This window comes from Penicillium nucicola, assembly GCF_028828085.1.
Source record: "Penicillium nucicola strain IBT 29836 chromosome Unknown utg000008l, whole genome shotgun sequence".
In the NCBI taxonomy this organism is placed as follows: domain Eukaryota; kingdom Fungi; phylum Ascomycota; class Eurotiomycetes; order Eurotiales; family Aspergillaceae; genus Penicillium; species Penicillium nucicola.
Window position 1 is genome coordinate 55,409 of NW_026643132.1, and position 17,032 is coordinate 72,440.

General features: G+C 51.2%; 13 protein-coding genes across 13 annotated transcripts; 5 read left to right on the forward strand and 8 right to left on the reverse strand.

The window, feature by feature from the left end:
* Nucleotides 1-161: 161 nt before the first annotated feature.
* On the forward strand, nucleotides 162-882 carry N7511_007494 (GNAT family N-acetyltransferase; the record flags this gene model as incomplete). The annotated part of the gene is made up of 2 exons (XM_057129871.1): nucleotides 162-570; nucleotides 635-882. 2 exons carry the CDS (start codon nucleotides 162-164, stop codon nucleotides 880-882), a joined length of 657 nt encoding a protein of 218 aa, XP_056981654.1.
* A 184-nt stretch (nucleotides 883-1,066) lies between these two features.
* N7511_007495 (D-2-hydroxyacid dehydrogenase family protein) lies at nucleotides 1,067-2,098 on the forward strand (the record flags this gene model as incomplete). The annotated part of the gene is made up of 1 exon (XM_057129872.1): nucleotides 1,067-2,098. One exon carries the CDS (start codon nucleotides 1,067-1,069, stop codon nucleotides 2,096-2,098), a length of 1,032 nt encoding a protein of 343 aa, XP_056981655.1.
* A 342-nt stretch (nucleotides 2,099-2,440) lies between these two features.
* Nucleotides 2,441-2,962, forward strand: N7511_007496 (uncharacterized protein; the record flags this gene model as incomplete). The annotated part of the gene is made up of 1 exon (XM_057129873.1): nucleotides 2,441-2,962. One exon carries the CDS (start codon nucleotides 2,441-2,443, stop codon nucleotides 2,960-2,962), a length of 522 nt encoding a protein of 173 aa, XP_056981656.1.
* A 131-nt stretch (nucleotides 2,963-3,093) lies between these two features.
* N7511_007497 (uncharacterized protein) lies at nucleotides 3,094-3,846 on the reverse strand (the record flags this gene model as incomplete). The annotated part of the gene is made up of 1 exon (XM_057129874.1): nucleotides 3,094-3,846. One exon carries the CDS (start codon nucleotides 3,844-3,846, stop codon nucleotides 3,094-3,096), a length of 753 nt encoding a protein of 250 aa, XP_056981657.1.
* A 339-nt stretch (nucleotides 3,847-4,185) lies between these two features.
* On the reverse strand, nucleotides 4,186-5,377 carry N7511_007498 (PEX11 domain protein; the record flags this gene model as incomplete). The annotated part of the gene is made up of 4 exons (XM_057129875.1): nucleotides 4,186-4,368; nucleotides 4,583-4,945; nucleotides 4,995-5,149; nucleotides 5,224-5,377. 4 exons carry the CDS (start codon nucleotides 5,375-5,377, stop codon nucleotides 4,186-4,188), a joined length of 855 nt encoding a protein of 284 aa, XP_056981658.1.
* Nucleotides 5,378-5,791: 414 nt separating this feature from the next.
* On the reverse strand, nucleotides 5,792-7,095 carry N7511_007499 (F-actin-capping protein subunit alpha; the record flags this gene model as incomplete). The annotated part of the gene is made up of 7 exons (XM_057129876.1): nucleotides 5,792-6,140; nucleotides 6,236-6,373; nucleotides 6,424-6,476; nucleotides 6,542-6,631; nucleotides 6,695-6,810; nucleotides 6,924-6,942; nucleotides 7,039-7,095. The coding sequence occupies 7 exons, from the start codon at nucleotides 7,093-7,095 to the stop codon at nucleotides 5,792-5,794; spliced, it is 822 nt and encodes a 273-aa protein (XP_056981659.1).
* Nucleotides 7,096-7,489: 394 nt separating this feature from the next.
* On the reverse strand, nucleotides 7,490-9,406 carry N7511_007500 (uncharacterized protein; the record flags this gene model as incomplete). Its single annotated transcript, XM_057129877.1, has 2 exons — nucleotides 7,490-8,242; nucleotides 8,294-9,406. 2 exons carry the CDS (start codon nucleotides 9,404-9,406, stop codon nucleotides 7,490-7,492), a joined length of 1,866 nt encoding a protein of 621 aa, XP_056981660.1.
* Nucleotides 9,407-10,241: 835 nt separating this feature from the next.
* N7511_007501 (Zn(II)2Cys6 transcription factor) lies at nucleotides 10,242-11,957 on the reverse strand (the record flags this gene model as incomplete). Its single annotated transcript, XM_057129878.1, has 1 exon — nucleotides 10,242-11,957. One exon carries the CDS (start codon nucleotides 11,955-11,957, stop codon nucleotides 10,242-10,244), a length of 1,716 nt encoding a protein of 571 aa, XP_056981661.1.
* A 221-nt stretch (nucleotides 11,958-12,178) lies between these two features.
* Nucleotides 12,179-13,157, reverse strand: N7511_007502 (polysaccharide deacetylase family protein; the record flags this gene model as incomplete). Its single annotated transcript, XM_057129879.1, has 2 exons — nucleotides 12,179-12,657; nucleotides 12,710-13,157. 2 exons carry the CDS (start codon nucleotides 13,155-13,157, stop codon nucleotides 12,179-12,181), a joined length of 927 nt encoding a protein of 308 aa, XP_056981662.1.
* Nucleotides 13,158-13,181: 24 nt separating this feature from the next.
* On the reverse strand, nucleotides 13,182-13,415 carry N7511_007503 (uncharacterized protein; the record flags this gene model as incomplete). The annotated part of the gene is made up of 2 exons (XM_057129880.1): nucleotides 13,182-13,325; nucleotides 13,377-13,415. 2 exons carry the CDS (start codon nucleotides 13,413-13,415, stop codon nucleotides 13,182-13,184), a joined length of 183 nt encoding a protein of 60 aa, XP_056981663.1.
* A 300-nt stretch (nucleotides 13,416-13,715) lies between these two features.
* On the forward strand, nucleotides 13,716-14,510 carry N7511_007504 (putative alanine--tRNA ligase; the record flags this gene model as incomplete). Its single annotated transcript, XM_057129881.1, has 1 exon — nucleotides 13,716-14,510. The coding sequence occupies one exon, from the start codon at nucleotides 13,716-13,718 to the stop codon at nucleotides 14,508-14,510; it is 795 nt and encodes a 264-aa protein (XP_056981664.1).
* Nucleotides 14,511-14,643: 133 nt separating this feature from the next.
* On the reverse strand, nucleotides 14,644-15,739 carry N7511_007505 (phosphatase PAP2 family protein; the record flags this gene model as incomplete). Its single annotated transcript, XM_057129882.1, has 4 exons — nucleotides 14,644-15,013; nucleotides 15,066-15,405; nucleotides 15,457-15,547; nucleotides 15,599-15,739. 4 exons carry the CDS (start codon nucleotides 15,737-15,739, stop codon nucleotides 14,644-14,646), a joined length of 942 nt encoding a protein of 313 aa, XP_056981665.1.
* Nucleotides 15,740-15,932: 193 nt separating this feature from the next.
* On the forward strand, nucleotides 15,933-16,757 carry med7 (mediator complex subunit MED7; the record flags this gene model as incomplete). Its single annotated transcript, XM_057129883.1, has 2 exons — nucleotides 15,933-16,193; nucleotides 16,245-16,757. 2 exons carry the CDS (start codon nucleotides 15,933-15,935, stop codon nucleotides 16,755-16,757), a joined length of 774 nt encoding a protein of 257 aa, XP_056981666.1.
* Nucleotides 16,758-17,032: the final 275 nt, after the last annotated feature.

Consider the following 17,032-nt stretch of genomic DNA (forward strand, 5'->3'; position numbering starts at 1 on the left):
AAATGTCCCAATGGTCGGCAGTCTGGCGCTTACCTTTCTCGGACTCCGACTGTCTTCCTGATTAAGTTATTATCTGAGCCTCTTCTTCTTCTTCTTCTTCTTTTTCTTCTTCTCTTTCCACCTTTTCTCTGTAATTATTTCTCTCTTTTAATTTCGCAATCATGCATCTCATTCAATACGCCGTCGAGGCTGACGGGCCCGGCCTCGCGCAGGTCAATGTCGAAAGCTTCCAAGGCCGCCATCTACTGGCTCAAATGTTTCCAACCACTAGTGTGCCGCGCATGGTGGAATATAAAGCCAAGGTTGGCATGAAACATCTAGCCAACCCAAATATGCACGTCCTCAAAATTCATGATGAGGCCAGCGGCGAGTTGGTCGCCTATAGCCGGTGGATGATCCCCGAGGCTCTGGGATACGGGCCAACAGTGCCGGAACTCAGCGAACAGGCGATTGCATTCGCCAATGACCCGGTGGCATATGCGCCCCAACCAATGAGAGAAGATATCTTCAATGCCTTTAAGCAAATACTGGAGAATGCGCGGAAGCAATACACCACCGAGAATGACATTGGTATGCAAACCCCCGCATTGGAGAAAGATTCGGTCTAACAACAGAGCTAACAACGGAGCTCCAGTGCTGGACCTGCTCGCCACGTTGCCACCATATCAGGGCCGAGGCTACGGGTCTGCGATCTTGCAATGGGGAATTGAAAAGGCCAATGCCTCCAAGTCTCGCATCTTCCTCGAGGCCACGCCCGAGGGCGTGCCTCTCTATTTGAAGTATGGATGGAAGCAATTGGAGGAGGTGACCATGGACTATGAACCATTCGGAGGAGAAGGAAGTGAATCTTTTTATTTGATGATGAGAGATCCCTCTGAATAGATGTATAACTTAGCATATGTTGACTGAGCACCAAATGGGTAAATTCACTGCCGAACAGCACATCCCCCGCATGCTTCATTGCCGTTTCTCTTCTCTTCTCTACTCTCTCTCTACTCTACTCTACTCTACTCTACTCTACTCTACTCTCTACTGCCTTCTCTTGGGTTAAATTTCACCCTCGAAAATGACAAAGCTCAAGTTTGCCATTCTTGACGACTATCAGGGCATAGCGCCCGCCTATTTTGCCCATCTCGAGTCACGCATCGACATCTCCAGTTTCCCCGAAACCCTCGACCCCCGCAATCCCGGACAGCACGATGCGCTCATCCAACGACTGCATCCGTTCGATGTCATCCTCGCGATGCGGGAGCGCACCCCCTTTGCGGCCAAGACCATCTCCGCACTGCCGAATTTAAAACTCCTCTTGACCACCGGAACCCGGAATCTCTCGCTCGACCTGGAGGCTTTTGCGCGGGCCAACATCCCCGTCGCGGGGACCGAGGGGCGACCTCCCGGCGTAAATTCGACCGTCCAACATACCTGGGCCTTGATTCTAGCACTAGCCCGGAATGTCGCCCGTGATGATGCCGCCGTGAAGCGGGGTGAATGGCAAGGCGCCCTGGGATTAAATCTGTCGGAAAAGACCCTCGGACTCCTCGGTCTCGGGAAACTGGGATCTCAAGTGGGCAAGATTGCAGTTCTCGCCTTTGGCATGAAAGTGTCGGCCTGGTCGACCAATTTGACCCAAGACAAGGCCGATGAGCAAGCGCAAGCTCAGGGCCTGCCGGCGGGATCCTTCGTGGTCGCTGCCTCCAAAGAAGCCTTTTTTGCGCAGGCGGACGTGGTGAGCGTGCACAATGTGCTCTCCGACCGAAGCCGCGGCATCGTCAGTACCGCGGAGTTGGCCAAGATGCGATCCACTGCATTCATCGTCAACACGTCGCGAGGGCCCTTGATCGATGAGGCAGCTCTCCTCGAGGCTCTGAATGCAGGACGCATTCGTGGAGCAGCCCTCGATGTATTCGACCCCGAGCCCTTGCCGCTGGACAGTCCCTGGCGAACCACGCCGTGGGGTCAAGACGGGCGCAGCGAGGTGGTCTTGACGCCCCACATGGGATATGGGGAAGAAGAGCTACTCCGCGGTTGGTATCGGGAAACAGCGGAGAATCTAGAGAGGTGGCTCAAGGGAGAGGAACTGGTGCGCAAGATGAACTAAGAGCAAGTGTCCCAGTCAAGTAAATCAGATGCTCAAGTAAACCAGCCGTAGACGCATCCATGGATCACATGCCAACATGTCCAGAATGCGGCGATCCAAACCCCACGTCCTGAGTGGTTTCTCGTGTTTTGAGTGGCTGCAGACTGAAACTGACTGGGGTTCCTGATTAGGCTTCGTCTCCGGCTTGTCGTCATCCTGCCTCGGTTTCGGAGCTTTGCATGCCCTCGGTTCAAGGGATGTCAATAAAAAGCCCCTCGTTCTCCGATGTCCATTTGACTCTGTCTCCTCTGGACTCTCTTTCTCCTTCTCTCACTCTCTCATCTGACTTCTATTCTCCTCACAATGGCCCCTTCCGCAGACCCTATCCCCGTCACTCACGCCGATGGGCACCCTCCTCCGACCCATCCCGATCGTCTGCGCGTGGACCGCAGCACCAAGGCCTTTGGGAGCGGGGCGTACTCGTTGGTGGATCTGCCCGCTGGTGCTGTCTTCGCAAAGATCACCACGGCCACGCCTGGGACGAAAGCCTACACCAGCGTACAGACAGGCCCCGACACCCACATTGAGCTCAACTCCGACTTGGTCTACTGCAACCACTCCTGCGCACCATCTGTGAACTTTGATATGGGGCGTATGGAGGTGCGCGTTGTTGATGACAGGCCATTGAAGGCCGGTGACGCTCTTACCTTCTTCTATCCCAGCACGGAGTGGGACATGGATCAGGCCTTCCAATGCACCTGCGGCGCAGGGGAAGGGGTCTGCAGAGGCTGGATCTCTGGGGCCAGGACCATGTCCAACCAGGAATTGGATGGCTACTGGCTCAATGACCACATTGCGACTCAATGCAAGGACAAGCGCAACTAAGCGATACACTACTGAACGAGGACACGAGATATAGACCGAAAACAAAGGACATAGAGCATAGATACCAATTGAATGTACATGACAGAAATACACAAAACCTCGCTCCTTCATGAGAATCCAGTTGGACCTTCTCAACTTCCCGCCCCGCCAATGGCTGCCATCTGCATCATCCTTCGTCGGTCAATTTCCTTCTTCAGCATCATCAAGCAGGTGGCAACCACCATGGCCTCATCTAACCCAACCGACTGCAACGCTGCCCGATCGATCTGCAATTCCCCGCCATTCCCCGCCGTGCATCGTGACGTGCCCGGTGTGCGAGAGTCTGAGCCACGGACTAACTGTGCAATTCGAATGTCGTGCCCCTGACTGTCGCCTTTTTCTGCTACCACCTTCAAAACAATGAGGCTCACCTTCTGGCCATTTGCTCGCTTCTCCTTGACGTATTCCCATTCGAAAGACTGGGCCCCAGGCATCTCAAATCGCGTAGCACGGGAGGTCCATTTTCCAGTCACTGCCACTGATTCACGGTCGGCAGCCTGTAGAAGATGCAAAACTGGATCGCGATTTGGGCCAAAGAAGTATTGTGTGCGGATAAGATCTCCACGCTTTGGGTGTGACAAGACCGCATTACCCGACCAGTGCTTGTCGCGCCTCGAGACATAAGCCTCGCCACCATCTGCATGGTAGATCAAGATCTCAGTCTGTCGAGAAGGTAGAGGAAGACGCAAAGCCGCAATCCCTTGCGCGTCGACGGTCAGGATATGTGACGGGTGAAAGACAGTACTTTCATTGAGCGTACACGAAGTACTGGAGGATGCCACAGACAAGGCAGAAGAATGAATCTCCTCCTTGACACCGTGAGTGGTAGTAGTAGTGGTAGTCATGATGGCTAATTGATCTCTGTCTCACCTTGTCGCATCTCTTTATATTCTTTTCTTACCTTTTCCAATACGAAACTTGCCTAATCGAGCGTGGCGGGCAACCTTATGCCGCCGATCCATGGAACCCAAAAACGTTAATCAAGTCTTGGCATCTCGTATCCGCTGCGCCTCGTGGCTCAGCGGACGCTTCAACTAACTCATGGGAACTCGTTTTGAACAAGGCAGAATGTGCTTGGGTGTCTGGGGTCTCAGTGACATAGCCACATTATATCACATTGAATGTTGGTGTAGGAGTTCAGAACATGGTGTTGAAAAGCATCCGGGAACCACTCAAACGGCGTATCAAACGATTGATCTATCAAACTCCGTGACATCAAGCCCCTGTCTCGGCTCCATTTCTGGCTTATCTAGCACTAAATCCCCAGTCCTTACATCAAGTTGGGCTTGTGGTTTAGTGGTATAATACTCCCTTAGCATGGGAGTGGTCCGGGGTTCGATTCCCCGCGAGTCCATTCTTTTTTGCTTCTTGGGTGTTTTTTTTTACCAAGTTAATCAGCCTAATGCAGGACGAAGTCATCTTAATGTGCATATTCACTCTCTCTATTTTGGTGCTTGGTTGTCTCATGTATGGTTCCCGTTCTTTTTGCTCTCTGATCCGCTTCCACGCAAAAGATCTATATCTAATATCTACATTCCACTCGTTCTGTCTAACGTTGTATCCCTCGACACTTGATTACACCCGAGCCCAAATGTTCTGAGCAGTCAAAAGTGTACTCAATACCATGGTGGATCCAACCACGACATCTCCTGTGGGCATCCAGTGGAGAAGTTCCAATGGGATGAGTAAATCACAGCTATCGACCACGATCTGCTGAATCAAGGCCGAGGAAGCAGTCGCTTTGCCCGCAACAGCCTTCTCGGTCTCGACCTTCTCCTTCTTGTTCTTGCCGTTCTTCTTGGGTGGTTGTTCTGAGGCACGACCAAACAGGAGAGCCCAGAGACTACCGACAACTGAGAACGACAAGGCATAGAGCCAGAAGGTGTTGGCTTGGTCCATGACAGGGTCATGCCAGGATACGGAATATACACCCATGGCATGGAGCTGGCAATCGGTCAGTGCGAATCTTCATCGGGTAGAGCAAGCAACATACCGTAGTCAGGTCCTCCAGAACGAAATAAAGGCCAAAGCAGGTCCACTTGGCAAGGTCAATCAGTCCGCCCACTGAGGTGAACCCATCTTTACCTAGCAATGCATACATGCGCTGGAAGGAATCAATGAATCCAAAGAACCGGAAATATCTCCGTGCTGGGCCTTAGAATTAGCGTTTGAAAGAGACTGGGAGGGATAGTATGTTCTCTGATAACTATACACCAACTTACCCAGTGCCAATTGCAACTTGACCGTGGTCAATTGCACAGCCAGAGCACTGCTCACGGTGAGTGCTGCGACCACCTGTGCCGTGCACTGGATCAGACGAAGGGTCTTCTCCAGGCCAGCGCCAGAATTGATAAAGCGAGAGAACTTTTGAATCATGGCTGCGATGCTATCCTATTTTTCAGTCTCAAGGGGCTGTGTGTGTTGAGGCGGGCTGATCTCCGGCAACCCCAAGTGAGCTAGCTAGTCTTTGCTTATTCAGCCCATGCATGCTCTGCAGGGCTTGGTATAAAGAGAAGTTGGGAGATGATCACTGTCTTTTGATTTGTTTGGCAACAGTGGTGAAATGGTTTATTATTTGGTGGTTATTTGGGATTGGAATTGGGATTGGGTTGGGATATATATTCAGTCGGCAGTGGCAGACCTACGAGATGCTCAACCCCCATTGTATAATTTATAGATGAAATCAATTCAAACACCAAAAAAAAAGATAATGCTTGGAAACACGAGGGATAGATTCAGCCCAGCTGTCTACGAGCAAGTGTATCACTGCTCAAGATCCCCAAATCTACTCTATCGTCCTTTGCCGCCAGAGATATCCTGACCCAGACGATATCCACCGACCTTCTCCCACTCCACTTTCTGCCGTGTGATAGGGAGCTGTCTTCGCAGACCCTTGAATACACCTTCGGCAGTCTGGACAAAGGCCCGGTTTAAGGCCTCCTGATAATCGCGCTCGGCGGTAGCAATGCGCGACACAATAGACTCGGCAGAAATGGAGGGAATAGAAATGCTGACAGGTTTAGTAGTGTTAAGTGCCACGTTGCCGTCTTCGTAGTAGTGCACGTCCACGTGGATCTTGCCGGTTATGGTGGTAGAGGAGGAGACGGGGACTTGGTAGATTGCACGGAAACGACCGTTCCTATAGAAGAAAGAGACAGCCACCCCCAGACGGGGGGCGTCCAAATTGGTTAGCCTTTTTTCTTTTCCAGATTGGGACAAGAGACCAGCACGCACCAGAAGTTTTTGGGAGAGTATCGGTTTGCGACCAAGAGGATGGCGACAGCGGAGTCATCCTCGATAGGATAGACACCATAGGAGCAGTCCGGGTAGTGCTCACGAGCATGGGCACCGAACAACTTGAGCAGTGATTTACTACATGGCATCAGCATCTTTCTCAGAATTGAAAAACCCGGTTTGCTTACATCAAATCTGCATTCTGAGATTCCAAAGGAGAGGACTGAGCCGCAGAGGCAAGCTATATCCGTCGAACCGAACCGTAAGCCTCCAATGTGTCGTTGCAATCAATCGGGTGCATCTTACCTGTGTGGTATGGTCGATCTCAAATGAGGTTTGGCTCTCTGTATCGAAGTAGCGGTTGCCCTCGACCTTGTTGAATTCGCTGACAATGACCTTTTCAGAGGTGCATTAGCATATCGACACTACCGATAAGTGTAGCTGAAAGGTGAAACGTACCTCCTGGCTCGATCCGGGCAACTTGACTGTCGCAAGCTGGGCTTCGTTGTAACGCTCGAATGCGGGAACGAGGGAGGGAATAATATCCTCGCCCTCAGCGGTCAGGGCTTGCACATCTAACCCAGCGACAAGGATCAGCAATTAGGACCAGTGTTTATGTGAACAGACCGGGGTGCGGGGGTCGGGGGATCGGGGATCGGGACAGCGTAGCACTGAGAGGGCTATTTACCGGCAACGACATCGGCGAGCTGAAGAGAGAGCGAGAGAGAACAGGTTAGCAGTCATCCAGTGCATCGGGAGCGAATCAGGAAATGGGCGCTCTGGGTTGTTGTTGACATGCATACCTCTCCGGGCGGGGCACCCTCGATGAACGAGGATGCCAGTTCAACATTGGAAGCCATGGGGAGTAATGAATAAAAAGTCCAGAATAGAAGCAACTTGAACGCTGAAAACAAACGAGAGGGATTGAGCTCTTAACGTGCAGTGATCGGAGGGGAGTTTGCGGAGAGATTGAGCTGGAGGCGGAGAGCGATCAGCACGTGGTCCGAGTATATCTGCCACAGCTACGAAGCAACAAGGTCTTGAATGGCTGGAATGGCTGAAAATCCCTTACTATATTTCCATTAATGTGGTATCTGGATCTCGCTGAAATAACGAATGCGTGTGTCTTCATAACATCCCCAACGCCATGCCTGTGAAAAAAATGAAAGAGAAATTAAGTGAAGTATAGCCCCCGAATACCAGAAAGAATCCCTCCGAACTGAAAGAAAGAATCGCATGTCCAGAACTGTCTGTTCAATCAATGCTCATGTTCATAAATCCATCGCTCGCCTCGGTCATTCCCTGTAGACCGATGCGTTTCGCCCCGTGAGGAGTCATTCGATTGCCAGATTCCCGCTCAGAGAAAGGGGCTCCGAGTCCTGGCTTGGGAGGTGGACCCCAGATGTTTGGTCCGGCGTCGATGTTTACATTGTGGGTATGGGTCATCACCGGGCTGCTATGCGCGCTCACACTGGGTGACACAGCCCGGCGCTTGAAAAGATTGGGGTCGAAATCATCGTCACGGCGTCGCTTACGACAAATCTCGCCAATGGCTGCCATCCCCTGCGGATGTGGAGTAGAAGATCGAGAACGAGGTTTGGACGAGTCGGCAGCGGTGGAACCAACCGTGGTGGATGGGGTCATATCCAGAGACATCTCATCGTCTGCAATAGACGGAGCACCCTGGCGTAGAGGAGGAGGGGTTCGGTATCGCTCATCGAAGGAGTTCCAGAACTCAAGGCCACCAGAGTTGCGAGTGGCTTGTTTGCTGAAACTGCCCTTGGATGGTGTATCGATTGCAGCTTTGACGGGGGTATCATCAGATGGGTCCCCATCGAACGGAGCAGACGGCTCTAACGATGGGAACTCTCCCAGTCCGGGGGTTGTTTCAGGCTCAGTGTCCCGGACCTGCCGGACTACTTCTGCCTCTCTTTTCATGTCACTGTCAACGGGAGCACCCTCCTCCATCAAAGCGGCGCGGATGCGCGCAAATGTTTTGGTTTTGGGCTATGACACATGTTAGATTTACACATCTGGAGGTAATAACAAAGAGCTTACTAGAAGACTTCCACGACGAGTCACCGCACGTCGAATAACCCCCAGTGGTCCACCACCCTCTGAATGAGAGGCAGGAACCGGGCTTCCACCACGTGTCGTACGACTTTCGCCGTCGTCGCTCATATCGGACAAACGCAAGTCACGAGTGCCTAGACTGAGAGATTCTCTGCGCGCATGCGGATTTTGTCGAGGAGCGAAATAACCCGCAGCGTGCTCGACACTCTTCATGATTGGAGGAGAGTGCGGCGTTGGACTAGGTTTCGAGCTGTTCCCACTTGCGCTGCTTGAGCTATGTCGACTGCGACCCTTGCGAAAACGAGCACGCTGGAAACTCATCAAACTAGCAGCAGCTTGTGAATACCCTCCCATCCACTCATTGCCTGGACTTTGAATATTGGTAGAAAATGAGTTGGGGGCATTTCCCATGCGTGTTGCTTGTGGCGTATTCAGCATTATGTCGTCACGATCCCCCATCGCTTCATCCTCCTCTTCGCTACTACTGGTGTCTGATTCCATCATGTTCACACTCGACATAGAACTCGAAATCGTCGCACGATCTGCTGGAATTGATGTCGAGAATGGAGGAACGGAGGTCGCGCCAGGCGATCCCCGCCGTTGGGGAATTGCCATACCCCGCCCTCCTACGGTTGGAGACGAGTCCGGGGAGGATTCGGCGAGAGTAGAATGGTGAAGATTGGTACAGGCACGAGAAAAGTCGAGGCCGCGAGATCGGCGCGGCAGAACTGATCCTGGAGATCCGTAGATTTGTGAGGAATCTAGTTTGGGCGATAGAGGGGCGCGATTCAGAGATGGCGACGTGGCGGTTTTGGAAGACAAATTTAGCGAGAGACTAGGATGTGACACACTTGAGCGTCTTGGGGTTGCAGGAAGAGCAGGGGTCCCATCGTCTTTGCTTGATGGACGGCTCAGATCCCCAGTGGAGGGCTGGGTGGTGGGTTTGGACGCATCAGATAACGAGCGCGAAGAGCGCGTCGTGGGTTGGAGTTGCAGATCTGGCGATTCTTGTGGCTGTGATAGTTGTTGGCTGAGTTTGCTCTCAAACATTTGGGCTGAGGTCCTACGCCCTGGCACTGAAGGTCGCGCCTGAGCCATTATCCGAGTGAAGTGATCTTCAATCTCGAGCAGGGCGCAAGGCGGGCATCGTTTCCGGTATCAATTGTTATACCACAATAGATGAAAGTTATACAAGCAAGGTAGTGTAGCCTGTTTCACCTAGTATAACGGTAGATGTAAAGCCTGAGATCAGTCTGAAGTCGCTGGCCCCAGCGGTTAACGCGCTGATCAGATGACACGCTAGCCAAATGCGGACACTATCCACCATGTGACGATCTATAGAATCTCCCAGCCTCAGCAGAATGTGTTCCTGTGAACAATTACGTCCACCTGTTACACTATATATATATACAAGACGAATTAGTCCTGTAAGTACGCGGTCTCTTTGATTGCTATCCTTATCGTGCGTAGAACTTGGAAGATACCTTATAGTTTTAAGGTCGTAAGGTATAGTTCATAGCTTGAGGAATAGAAGTATAGAATACCGATCTACGAAAGACATGCTACCTGAAAACTCCAACGAAAGAAGGTAGGAAAACGGTCGAAAGGATGGTAAAAAGGCCGATGTGATCTTTGTTCGTTTTCAATCCCACCTTGTTCGCCATACCTTTCTAGGCCAACCATGAGTTCATGTGGACAAGTTGAAAGTGAGAACTTGATACTTTCACTTTTCTGTTAGACCCGCACAAAGAGGAAAAAGAAGGAAATATGGTTGAAGAAATCTACTAAAGTGATTCTTCGAGCCTGCAAGATTGACCCCTTGAGTCGAGATAGGACTGGCCGAAGCCGTCTTCAATGCGACAACATTTTTTCATCAAAACATCGTTGATTTGGTTACTGTAGTGTCCAATAATTGATTGTAATTACAAGGCCATCAAGCAAGACTCATCGCATTGCTGATTGGAACAACATGCCACTCCCAGTCATTGTAGTCGTTATCAAGAACAACTCCTTTGAGCAAATCCAGATCCCTTTTCTGCCATAATTTGGTGATCACTGCTCGTGTTCTTGCAATGTTTGAGATGGTTGAATCGACCATTGTTGCAAGGGCACGTAGCACAATTGCCCGCCCAGACACTGATTCGGTTTCAGGGCCAGGGAACACCTCGTCATCGGATGGATCTAGCTCCACGGCTGCCACAAAGACTGGCCATGTCACATTGGTCAGTAGATTGCGATCCAGAAGATCGAGAATGAGACGGAGAATTTGGCGGACATAGCTTTTCACCAAAGGGGTGATCGGGGATGCCCCGTACAGTGCACAATGGAGGTATAATACTGCTGCCAGTCTTTTGGCATCTGCGACAAGTGCCAGAATTTCATCATCCCCCTCCCCAACCTCCTGAACTAAACCCTCCATTTGGCGCTCGAGGGAAGCAGCACGCAGGGCATAACATGCCTTGTCTGCATCGGACGTATTTTGCCTCCTTGTTCGGCTCATATCTGTGATGTTTGCCAAAATGGAGACCAGTTCAGGGCTGCAACCCATCCAGTGATCGATATTTCGCTCATCAGGTTTCCAATAGTCTGTGCCAAATAAAACCTCCTTAGCACAGGCCGTTCGGCCCATAACATCTTGGAAAGCGAAGAACTGCTCTGCAAAGCTCGTCACGGGATCTGATGGTGCGGTCGGATGCGATAATGTATTTTGTTGCTTTCTTCGAAGCCGAATCAGATCGTTGGCTCCTTTGAGATGGATTGTCCATTGCTGATCACATTTGTCTACTATCTCATATAGACATAGCATGATCATGATCACCAAAACCTCAGGATCCATAGAGCATGTCAAAGTTCCCTCTGTGGAGAGACGTTGACGAAGTTCTCTAAGCGCCTCTGATTTGAATCGCAGTCCGATAGCACTGTAGCTCGGGTTGTGCCTTGACCAGTGGCATGCTCCTAAGGCTTGAATTGCCTTGAAGAGAGTAGGAGAGGCAGACAGGCAAAAAGGCAAAATTACAGAAGCAAATGGCGACGACAAAGCAGAGCTCGCTGTCGTGCGTGGACAGACCTGCTGCAGATAATAATCGAATAACTCTCCGTGTCCCGATTTGGAGAGGTCTGGGAAGAGTGCGAGGGAAGGCGGAAGATTGAGATCGAAGCCATTGGCCAGTCTACCCATGTACGGAAGATGCTGAAGCCACGACCATAGTTGATCAGCCGTCGCATTCCTAGGAAACAGCGAGTTGGAGCTCTGGGCAACGGCAATGATAGCATTGAGCTCGTTAAAGTCCACATTGACTTCATCTGGGCATTCAAATGTTGCATAGCCACTGTTGATAAAGCCCCAGGAGCGAACAGTCGGTACAGGGCACCACTCCTGCATAGAAGAAACAGAGCTGGGGGTGGACGGGCTCGCTGACCGAGACTTGCTCCATACGCCGGCACGGCCAAAGGCCATACCACGACTAGTAAATTCGGATTCCCATTTCAAAATCAGATTCTTAGTGCATGGCAAGCCTTTCTCCCCGCAGCGCGTGCAGCGAGGCTTTTTGGTGTCGCAGCGGACCCGACTCGCTCGACATTCTTTGCAGCCATCGCGAGACCGAGTCTTGACAGGGCCCGTACGATCAGCAGCTTTTCTTCGTGGCATTGGAGGAATGAAATTCACATGATCTAGGGGGATGAGCCCTGTCGGGTCCCTGATGAAGTGCGTAGTTGAAGGAACAAAAAAATGATTGGGTAGTGGCGATAAGGGTCTATCGTCCCCCGCAAAGTGTCAGAGTGGAAACCAGACACTTTTTACATATATTTGAAGAGACTTGAAGAGACTCGATGCTGAGATATTTCCTATCAGGACTAATCAAGGTGTGCTTAGGACTGCTCTTTTTTCCATTCGGCTGCACAGTCCCCAAATGTCACGAATTCCACATCGTGCTGTTGAAGCCAGCTGATCATTCGGTCGATCATACCCGCCACATGAGCCATTCCACTCGTATCTGGGTGCAGGACCAAAGGGAAGATAAATCCCTGTGTGGTAGACTCCTCCTCAGCCTTTTCCAGGGCTTCGCTGTATAGGAACTCGAATCGCGATTTCCAATTCTGCTCAATTGTCGCCGGGCTTACAAACCCATGAGAGTTCTCGGCAGCCGGGAGGAACTGCATTGGAGTCATGTCTTCCATATACCAGTTACAGGGAATTTCGACAAGGGTTTCAGCCGTCCTGGCCGCCGGAGAAGGAAGAGGCTTCATCCAAGTGGAGGCAGATTGGGAAGGCGAAAAGTCAATGGCCGTGGGCTCGGGCATTTTAGGAATAAAATAGAGTGCCGAATCATGGTGTGTCAGGGAAGAATCTAGGAGGTTGGTTAGTTGGTCATTTGTAGCCGAAGGATTGCCGGCCCATACCGTATAAGAAACCGAACTCCTCTAGGACTTCAATGGTGTTTGTTCGCAATTGATATAATGGAGCTCGCCATCCCCGGGGCTTCTTTCCCGTCAGTTCAGTTGCCAGCTGCACACATTTCATGATGACCTCCCTCTCCTGAGACTCGGTCATTTGGCTGGAACCCTCGTGGGCATATCCATGACAGCCGATTTCGGCGCCAGAGTCCACAATCGCCTTGGTCTCGCTTGGAAATGACTCCATTGAATGTCCTGGAATAAACCAGGTCACTGAAGAGGCAATCCCATGTTTCTTAAAGAGTCGCAGTAGGCGCGGCACTCCTACTTGGGCGGCAAAGAAGCCACTGCTGTAATCGGCGAGATTGGTTGTGGGCGAAGCACCAGTACCCAAGAAGCCGGACACGGCATCAAAGTCGACGGAGAGCAGAATCTGCACTTGTGGTTTCGACATGGTGAAGTTGAAGTTGGGGAATCGTCACAAAGAGTGGGAGAGATAGAGTTGCCCGCATTGACCGAAGAGGGAAAGCCAAGCCGATCTCGTTCTGCCGATCGATGCGACAGCCTCAGGGTCGGTTTTCAGGTTGATTCTCGTCATGCTAGCGATATTTGTGTATCCTCTCTGGATTTGGGAAGGGACCAAGTCTGAGAATATCGACAATGGATGGCATACTTCCTTAATCAGAACATGAAAGTGTAGGGTATAGTTCATCTCCTTGATGACCTCATATCAACCAGCTCTGGTAGTTCAGTGGTAGAATACTACTCTTCCAAAGTAGTGGCGGGGGTTCGATTCCCTCCCAGTGCATTTTTTTGTGTTCTTTTTTCCCCCTCCGTTTCTCTCTTCTTTTCCTTTCCTTTCTTTTCTTTCTTTTTGGTATAGTTCGGGAATGTAACCTTGGATCGTTATCTCGGACACGCCCTGTCAACAACAAGGGGCCCACATACTGTAGACCTGATCGTTGATTTCTCTCTTTTTACCCCCAACCACTACATTTTCTACTTCCATACAATGGCTTCCCGCACATATCTCGCGTTTCAGCATGATGCAAGTCTTCATACCCTGGAGACTACGGTGACAGCTGTGCACCCTTTTGATACACTCGACGAACCCAGCCAGCAACTCTTCAAGGAGGCCAAGGATTGCCATGTTGTGGTGACCGAGAAGACCATCTTTCATCCCCAGGGTGGCGGTCAACCTTCCGATGTAGGTGTGCTGACGGGCCCTACGAGTACTTTCACAGTCACGGCAGTTCGCATGGATGCCAAGGGACAAGTGCTTCACCTGGGTGTTTTCGAGCATCCATCTGCAATTTTCAAGACCGGAGATCCAGTCGAACAGGCCATTGATGCCGAAAAGCGGCTGCTTTACTCCCGCCTTCACACCGCAGGCCATGTGCTCGGTTCTGCAGTCCGACACCTGCTGGAGAAGGAGATTGACGGCTTTGATGAATTAAAGGCGTCGCACTTCCCAGATTCCGCGTCATGTGAATTCAAAGGCTCCATTGAGGGAAAGTGGAAAGACCCGATCCAGCACAAGTTGGACGAGTTTCTCGCGGCCAAAATGCCCGTTCAGATCGAGTGGTGGGATGAAGAGGATTTCCGCTCGCGAGGACTGGAGCGGATGATCCCAGATCGCAGTCTAGTTCCCGCCGGTGAAAAGTCCCGCGTGGTCAACATTGTGGGGGCTGAAGTGTATCCGTGTGGAGGCACGCATGTTGATACTACGGATCTGTGCGGGCCGGTGACAGTGAAGAAGATCGCAAGGAAGACAGGCAACTCGCGAGTCAGCTATGCGGTGAAATGATCCTAGAACGAATTCGGATGCAAGAGAAAAAGGGTGCATCAATAGATGATGACTGACGAGGTGCAACGGTCTGTATTTACAATGTATAAAGATGTGATTGTTTCGGGTTGAGAGAGTATACGCAATGCGTAGTTCATCGAGCTGGCTCCGTATCCTCAAGCTGGAAACTCTCTCGAGACGGGCCAGCACGTGAAGTTCGTGACCGCGACAAAGCCTGCTCCTCGTCGTCCAACTTGGTAAAGCCGTCCTGTCCAACAAGGTCCGATTTATCGTAGGGAATATCGCACAGGACCGACCGCAGAGGCGGGTAGTAACGGCGGTAGGAGAACCAGGCTATTAACATGCCCAGAAGTCCTCCGCATGTGACATCGTAGACATCATGTCGATAGTCATCCAATCGCGAGATGGCAACCATCAGAGCACATAGCAATGGGACAAATGCTAGCAGACAACGCCCAAGATCGGTGCGTGGCCTAAAGACATGCATTTGACCACACAAGAAACTAGATATTAGGTAAGACTCATGTTTTTCGAGTAATTGAGTGATATACTGACAGGGACAGGAAGCCAAGGCCAGCAAAAGAGAAGCTGCTGTGTCCACTAGGGAAGCTCCTCCATCCTTCTTGTAAAATATGCTGATTCGGTTCTGTGCAGACGGTCCATGCGACCAGCGCATTGTTGGGTGTGCCTCGCGAGGGTTTGCAGCGAGACAGTAAGTCTGGACGTGGTCTTCCCACCGCATTCTTGATAATATCCGTGAGGAGCGATGTCAACATCAAGGCGACCAGCAGCCCGAGTACCGTCACCTGTGTCTTTTGCACCCCGGAACGACACATTGCCGACCAAGTGAGAATAATCAGGAAAGGGACGACGCCAGCGAATAAGACCGACCATACTAGATCTATCAGCGGAACATCAAGGTGTTATGCGACTGTGAAGGACCTACAAACAGGAACTCGTTCATGAACCGCAAATGGGTATTGAATAGCCCTATTGTCCAGGGAGAACATGCGATGGAATGGATCTATAAACTGGACCTACACCACAAAAGTTTAGTATCATACCAAGAAGCGAGGCATGCGACTTACCAAGACCCAGCCAGCTACAAGAAACCCCAATGCGATGTAATCGGCGGCATAAGAGCGTTGCGCAAAGCGAGCAGCAGCTCCGGCAAGCCCAACACGTTGGAGAATTGGAGTTGAGCCATTCCCCAAGCCACTATGAGCCATTTTGAACGTACTCGGGAAATCTCCAGAAACCGCGCGACGTTCAGAAGTTGAAGTCGCAAGTTGACATTTCACTGGGCAGCACGGACCACACCGCTCTCCGCTCTCCGCTCACCTTTTGCCCTTTGCGCCTTTGACGTCCAATCTTCACTTTCACTTTCGCTTTCACTTGCGCTTTCACTTGCACTCACAGATCATGGCGGATCCAAATCAGCCACCTGTCCCGACAGCCTTTGCGCCTCCACCGCCGTTGTGGAAGCACTTTACGCGCGAGAATCTCGACAAGCTCGACCACATCAAAGCCGAAGCTTCCAAAGACGAAGATGGCCGGCCGAATAAGAAGAAAGAATGGTCAGCAGCAGAGTTGCGTGCGTTAGAGATCCCAGAGGAGCTCAGATATCTTGTGCCCCCCGATATTCCAACGGGTCAATATAGCGTCTTTGGAGAACTGCAAACGGTTTGTCTCCCCATCCGAGATGCCAATCGAAGATGACTCACTTTGAATTAGATGTCGACCGTCTTGCCATCCTTAAAAGACCAAGGAATTGAACAGCTCTACCCAGAAAATGCCACAGCCGACGCCGACCAGGACCCTTCGCAGCCCTCTCCTCCCCTCAACCATGCCTACTACCTCCTCAAGATCAGCAAATCTCTCCTTCTCAATTTTCTAGAATTTGTCGGTATTCTCTCAGTATCTCCAGAGCAATATCAGCCCAAGGTGGAGGATATGCGCAACCTTTTCATCAACGCCCACCACCTTCTCAACCTCTACCGCCCACACCAGGCCCGCGAATCACTCATCATGATGATGGAAGAGCAGCTCAAACATACTCGTGAAGAAATTAAACAAATGGACAAGGTCAAGACGGAGGTTGAGGGTATCCTGGAGCAATTGCAAGCTGAAGGCAATCGCGTAGGCTCCCTCGAATCTACGGATAATACCAACCCGAACAAAGCGCTGAAGGAGAAGGCTGATGCTCACTCTCGGCTGATTTGGGATTTACTCGACAAAGAAGAATGAAGTTATGTGCTTGATATTAGTACTCAATTATTCTCATGTACGATTGAATAGCTGGACGGGTTCAACCGTTTCTTGCAAACGATGTCGCGCTGGGCACTTGGCTTGAACAGAAGTCTCGAGCTTGGCCATGTTAGGAACACCCGAGCGATACAGTCCCTCAAACAAGGCTACCCGCATAGCCAGCTCAATCCGTTGCAGTCTCGACCGGCAAGCATTGCGCGAATCCACATGGCATGTCCATCCCACCACCCTGCACGGAGATGAAGAAGTGTTGC